This window comes from Procambarus clarkii, chromosome 32 (genome assembly GCF_040958095.1).
Source record: "Procambarus clarkii isolate CNS0578487 chromosome 32, FALCON_Pclarkii_2.0, whole genome shotgun sequence".
NCBI classification, from domain to species: Eukaryota; Metazoa; Arthropoda; class Malacostraca; order Decapoda; family Cambaridae; genus Procambarus; species Procambarus clarkii.
This window is the reverse complement of record NC_091181.1, coordinates 12,377,981-12,384,630: the sequence shown is the minus strand read 5'-3', so window position 1 is coordinate 12,384,630 and position 6,650 is coordinate 12,377,981. Positions and strand designations below refer to the sequence as shown.

Sequence of the window (6,650 nt, the reverse complement as noted above, 5' to 3'; positions counted from 1 at the left end):
CCTGTGACAGGTAAAACTATGCCTTTTTTTCTAAATAACGCCATCTGTTGCACGTCAGAGCACCACTAGGTATACAAAATATGTTATGATTCAGTTCAGTGTTTCCGATTGCATTGATAAATGGAATTTTCATAGATTTTGATTTATTTTCATTTTGATTTAATTATTCTGTGTGACATTGCATTTGAATTGAGCTGCGTTATTTTCCATACCGTTCATTTTGTGGGTATAGTTTATTTGATTATTTTTTCATTGTTTTTCATTTTTTTTAAATGTTCTTCTTATTTTTTAATGCAATTGGTGGTGAAATTGAGCTGTGTCGATTGATCTGCGTTTGAATTGAAATATTTTGGTAGTATTTTTTTTTAGTTTTAAAAAACATGAAAATGGACAACACGTTTATTTCACAGCTGCAAATGTGCAACAAACAGCTATGAATCCACCGGCTACAACGTTAACTGCTTTCTTCACATTATGTCAGAATAACGTGTTTGCCAAAACACTGCTGTATTATGAAGTGCCTACGTATTACACATGGAATGCCAGTTGAAAATTATTTGAACGACGCAAACGAGGAGAGCGAGTCGACGGACAACCTGGCATATTCAAATAAACTACGATAGGCAGACTGTACACCGTCCATCCCAATCAAGATGAATGCTTCTTTCTTCGCATGCTGTGGTAAATGTGCCCGGTCCAACGTCTTTCCAGCAACTGAGATTTGTCAACGGCGTAACACATGCAACTTCCCGTAGTGTATGTCAAGCTCTTAATTCATTGGAGAACGACGGACATTGGGGATGTGTGCATTAATGACGCGTCCAACACGTCACATCCAAATCAAATTCGTGCATTGTTTGCAATCATATTGACCACCGGCTCTCCTTCATCTCCAACAGAGTTATGGGAGAAATATAAATCGCACATGGCGGAAGATATTATCCGTCAAATATGCAAATAAAATTCAAATATGACCATGGATTTTACAGCAAAAATCTTCAACGAAGCATTGATAATGATTGAAGACTTGTGCTTAGAAATCGCGAACAAATTCTCAATCAATTGGAAATGCCATCAGCGAATAGATCTGCTGCTGATTCGTTCGATGTAGAATTGCGTCGTGAACAAAATCACAACACGGGTGATCTGTTGTTGTATGTTTAATCAAATATTCCAAAGCTAACACTTGAGCGAAAAGGCATTTACAATCAAATAATTCAAACTGTCAATAACGGGCTGGGAGAAATCTTCATAGATGCGCCAGGAGGAAACTGGTAAAACATTCCTGATTAGATTGATTCTGCCAGCATTTCGATCCCAAAATGGCATAACCTTAGCTCTTGCATCGTCCGGAATTGTTGCGACATTGCTTACCAGGTGGATGAACTGCTACTTCGGCTTTGAAATCGCCATTAAACATGCAATTCATGGAAACTCCCACGTTCAACATTTCCGAAGCATCCGGCCTGGGAAAAGTATTGCAGAAATGCAAACTTATTGTTTGGTATGAATGCACAATGCCCCACAAACATCAGACCATTTGGGAACGCGTTAATATTGGTTGCAGGAGATTTTAGGCAAACATTACCTGTAATTCTTGATCGACACAGCGGACGAAATAAATGCCTGCCTGAAATACTCTACTTTGTGGCGCCACGTAAACGCATTTAAAGTAACTAGAAATATACGTGTAGTTATGTAGCCACTCCAAAACGATCCATCAGATGAGATATTCTGACATTAATTTAAGGAAATTGGGAACGTAAACGTGCCGGTTGATCTGATCTCAGGACGAATTTCATTGCCTCATAACTTCTGCAATTTAGTGACGTCAAAAGAAGAATTGGATGAAAAAGTATTTCCCAATATTCAAACCAATTATAAGAATCACGATTGGCTGAGTGAACGAGGTATTCTTGTGGCCAAGAACAAAACGTCTACGACCTTAACAATATTATTCAGTCTAACATACAAAGCGAGGCAGTCACATACAAGTCCGTCGACACTGTTGAGGAAGCAGATGAAACTGTTAATTATCCAACAGAATTTTTGAATTCACTCGATCTGCCAGGGATACCAACACACGAACGGCAATTGAAAATCGGCTTGCAAATTATCATGTTGCGAAATACCAACCAGCCAAAACTTTGCAACACCACGCGCCTTGCAGTAAAAAAAAAATAATCAGCAACGTCGTAACAATCTTGACGGGACCTTTCAAAGGTGAAGATGTCCTCATTTCTCGCATTCCTATCATTCTAAATAGGAATATCTAGACATGGATGGCTTCTTACATGAACAATATATGTTGCGTGTTCTAGAGTCGGCAAACCAGACAATCTCTATATCTCCACAGACAATGGAACAACAAAAAATATTGTATACTGTTATGATCTCAGCCTGCAGGAGAAACGAGTCTCCCTCCTTGAGAATATTCATCAAGCCTGACCTGATTAGAAGGTCTAGCAAATATTGAGGTGATATCGCATATGTAAAATAGTTGCTTGAATATGTATAACAGTTTGAGATTATGGGCAATGAAGGAGGAAAACAGATAAATGACTGGCTAGAAGATGTGGACATTTTGCTGGAGGCGTGAGGCTCGTTTCCGGAGGACCTTGACCTCACTTGAGTGCCAGACATCGCAGGGGAAAGCCGCGCTCCGTGAGCTCCCGCCAGAAGGGAAACCCCTAGTGATATATCTCAAAGAGAAGAGAAGTGTGCAGACGTACCAGCTGTAGAACCGAGCTGGGAACGTTGTGGTCTCAAGTCCTGGTCGAAGAAGAAAGTATCAAGCCGGCCAGAGACATTATTGTGGGCCGTGGAGCGCCCTGACCAAGCCTCGTCAGAGGAAGAAGCGCCCTCGACCAGACGATCTGTGGTAAGCACGATATACGCCAGTTCATAGTGATTGCTTGTAGTTGGTCGTGTGCCCAGCGACAATAGCGATGTTTATTTATAAGTTAGACATGTTTTAATAAGGCAGAAGGCCTGAAATAAGAGAGTGGAGAGGGAGGAACACGGAGCGACGTCCATCCCCTCTGAGCGCTGGCGGGCGACTGAGGGAGCCTGGCTCCTGACGGAGGAAGACCCTCCCAGCGAGTGAGGACCGCCGCCAGGCGAGGTGGAGTATGGACCCGCCCAAAACGGGGGAGTCCACTCTCACTGTATAAGAGGACAGATAGAGGTTGGAGGCAAACATATTGTGTGATTATTTTTGTTCATGTGTTAATGGGAATATTTTTATTGGAGTGTCGATGGGTTGCAGGTTTGTCTTTGGGGAAGAAGTTGCTGAGAACTTCGAAGCCAGCCTAGATGAAGTAATTGATGAGACTCCAAGGTAGTGGAGGCGAGGACCTCGAGCTGTGAGGAGAAGCAGTGAAGAGGAGTGTCACGTGCTTCTGTAGAGGTGGTGTAGCAGCCAAGAGAGCTGTGGAGGAACCTAGCAGAAGGGTGAAGCACCGTAGTTACTCAAGGAAACTTCATGATAGCAGCCTGGAGGAGCTGCAGAGGATCCTGGTAGTGAAGCCCGGAAGAACCTGAAGATATCAGGGTAGTGAACTTCCAGAGGTGGAAGGGGAAGATCTGGTGGATTACTAGTAGGGAGTTGATAGTGTTTGGTTGTCATTAGCGTGCAAGACGCAGTGAGAGGTGAGTGACTGTTTGCATCCTTATGTCAAGGAGGGTTTTACACTGAAGTTTAGAGTTACAGTCGTAGGCTGGATTACCTACAGACGTATGAGTTCTAGGACTGATAGAGTGATCGCTTGATCATTGTTGTGTATCAATGAACATTTATACTGATATGTTATTGCATTCAAATGCTGATTTTCTTGGTACACATTTATAGATACATATATATATTCTCTTGCTGATGGTGCAACAGTGTATGTAGGCTTGATCAAGTTGAGGAGGTTGATAGTATCAGGTGGTGAATCAGATGATAGGATACCACTTGATAAGCTGATAATAGAGTTCTGATGGTGTTGGAGTGCAACCTGATTGTGATATTATAGAGTATAGGATTCATTATTATTATATGTGTGTATGTATCGTGTATGTGCTTTGTCCAGTAAATGTATCCCAATTTGCTGGTGTTTGCCCTTGTCCTAGTGAGGCTTCCCAGGAGTAGTAAAGAAGGAGAGAGAGAGAGAGAAAGAACCAAGAACCACTGCTGTGGACAGGGTAGAAGGTAATACTAGTAAGTCATAGGGGATTGAGGAAATCACAACTGATAAGGAGAGAGTGGTGAGTCACAGCGGCTCGAGTGGGTGTGTGCACATGACAACGAGGCTAAGTGTTGGAGCCGCATCCCCTAAATGTGTGACGTTGAGCCCCTCTCCAAGGGCCAGAAGCACCTAGTGTGATCTCCTAGCGAGGTATAAGCACTACCGAGTTGTGGGTTGGGTTGTCCGTAGAGAAGGAGGAACAACACGACAACACCAACCAACCCACAGTCTATAATAAATTGGGGGCCCGTCCGGGATAGTGAACTGACACACCCACACCCTGTCCAAGAGTGGATTTATACACCCTTGCTGAAATAGATAAACTGTGTGACCGCAGGTGTATAATCTCTCTCTTGGGAAGACTCACAGGACAAGATGGATAAGGTGCAAGCGTTTGTGGAGTCAGGCAAGCCTGAGGACTTGGAAGGTTGCACGAGGGATCAATTGAAACAAATAGCAGAAAATGTGGCATTAGGTTGAAAGCATCTAAAGTAGCTGGGATGAAGGATGAGATCCTGAGGCAGTTAAGAGCCAAAAATGAAGCGGCAGAGCAAGGAGCCCAAAAGGAGCTGAAAGTGGAAAGGAGGATGATGGGCAGGATGAAGTGAGATCCCAGGGATCGAGTAGGAGCAGCAAGAGTAGCCGCAGTAGCAAGAGTAGCCGGAATAGGAGCTTGGAGAGATTCCAGTTAGAGCTCCAGATGCAGCATGAGGACAAGGAGAGACAGTTCCAGCTGGAAAAGATGAAATTAGAACTCCAGATGAAAAATGAAGCCGAGAAAGAAAAAGAGAAAACCAGACTGGAAATAGAAAAAGAAAAGCCCAGGTCGAAAAAGAAAAAGAGAGAACAAAACAAATGCAGATAGAAGCGAATAGAACCTTGGCTGAGCAAAGGATTGAATATGGGTTGCCAGAGAGCACCACCCAGGTATCACACCCACCAGATGTTAGGGTTAGGGAGAAGGACATTCCCTTGTTTGTTCCCGAAGAGGCGGAGAGCTTCTTCGAGCATTTTGAAAAAGTAGCCAGCATCAAGGAGTGGCCACAGGAGGAATGGACCCAGCTGGTCCAGTTAAGATTGACCGGTGCAGCCAGGGAGGCATACACCCAATTGTCACTGGAAGAGTGCCAGGATTATGCCACAGTAAAGAGCAGCATATTGCGCTCGTTTCAGTTAACCCCAGAAGCTTATAGGAAGCGCTTCAGAGAGATGGTGAAGGTTGGAGCGTGTACTTTTGCTGAGACATCAAGAGATCTGGAAAGACGATTCCAGAAGTGGATTGAGGCTGCTGGAGTTGGATCTTACGCTGACCTGAAGCAACTGATGGTCATGGAGAAGTTCTTGGAGATGATGCATCCCGAAACAAAGTTCAAGTTCCAAGAAGCAGGGATAAAGGAGGTGAAAGATGCCGCAGATAGGGCGGATATGATTACTGAAGCGTACAAAAGCTTGAGGGAGAACAGAGTGAGAAGCGAGGTGAGACGCAGCAATTGCAGATCCAATGGAGTCTGGGGAGGAAGAAATTATGAGAGACCCAGAGGAGTCTGGGGTGAGAAAAATTTTGATAAATGGGCAGATAAAAGTAAGTACCCTAAAACTCAGAAGAGTAGGTCGCGCACTTCGTCTGAAAGTGAGGATGGAGGAGCTAAACGAGAAACTAATCGTTATCCAGGGAATCAAGAGTCCAGTAAAGCCCCACAGAGTGCGAGTAGTACGTCTGGCCCGAGGAACTCCATTACGAGTGGGCAGAGTCAGAGCTACTCTGGTACATATAGAAGAGACTTTTCCCAGATGAGATGTTACAATTGTAACGGATTGGGTCACGTAATGCGAGATTGTAGGCAGGGCAAAAGAGTTGTGACCCTGGCCATGTGTGACCCCCAAAGTAAATATACTAATGTGTTCCAAGACAAACCACAGAGAGCGAACTTAGTGAACGAGAGGTATAGGCCGTTCATGAGCAAAGGTTGGATCAGTATAGGAGGCCAACCTGAGGTAGAAGTGGGTATCTTGAGAGATACCGGAGCTAATCAGAGCTTGATTGCGAGAAGTCTGATTGGGAATGATCGACGGTTAGCTGGCAGGAGTAAGATGAAGGTATATGGGTTGTTGTCTGAGAGTGACATGCCCGTATGCACTGTCCAGCTAAGGTCGGAATATGTGTCGGCAGAGGTGATGTTGGGAGTATGCCCCGACATACCTATTCCAGGAGTCCAAGTGATCCTGGGGAATGACTGGTGTGGGACAAAGGTGTTGCCAAGAGTCATGGCAGAGACTGTGCCAGAGGAGAGCCCAGAAGGCCACGGCACGGGTGGGACACCTGAGAGTGTGAACCTGACTGACATCCGAGGAGATGAGTCAGGAGACCGCCAAGTTATTGAGTACCCCGTCTCGGTAGTGACGAAGGCAGAGGTGGCCGAC

At 44.6% G+C, this 6,650-nt stretch overlaps 1 protein-coding gene across 1 annotated transcript in view; it reads left to right on the top strand.

Moving 5' to 3' along the window:
• The window catches only part of LOC123759264 (uncharacterized), a 263,874-nt gene extending 262,913 nt beyond the window's left edge, over positions 1-961 (top strand). Inside the window, exon 8 of the mRNA XM_069334785.1 lies at positions 756-961. Coding sequence (XP_069190886.1) covers positions 756-961 — 206 coding nt within the window. The remainder of the gene's footprint in view (positions 1-755) is intronic.
• Positions 962-6,650: the final 5,689 nt, after the last annotated feature.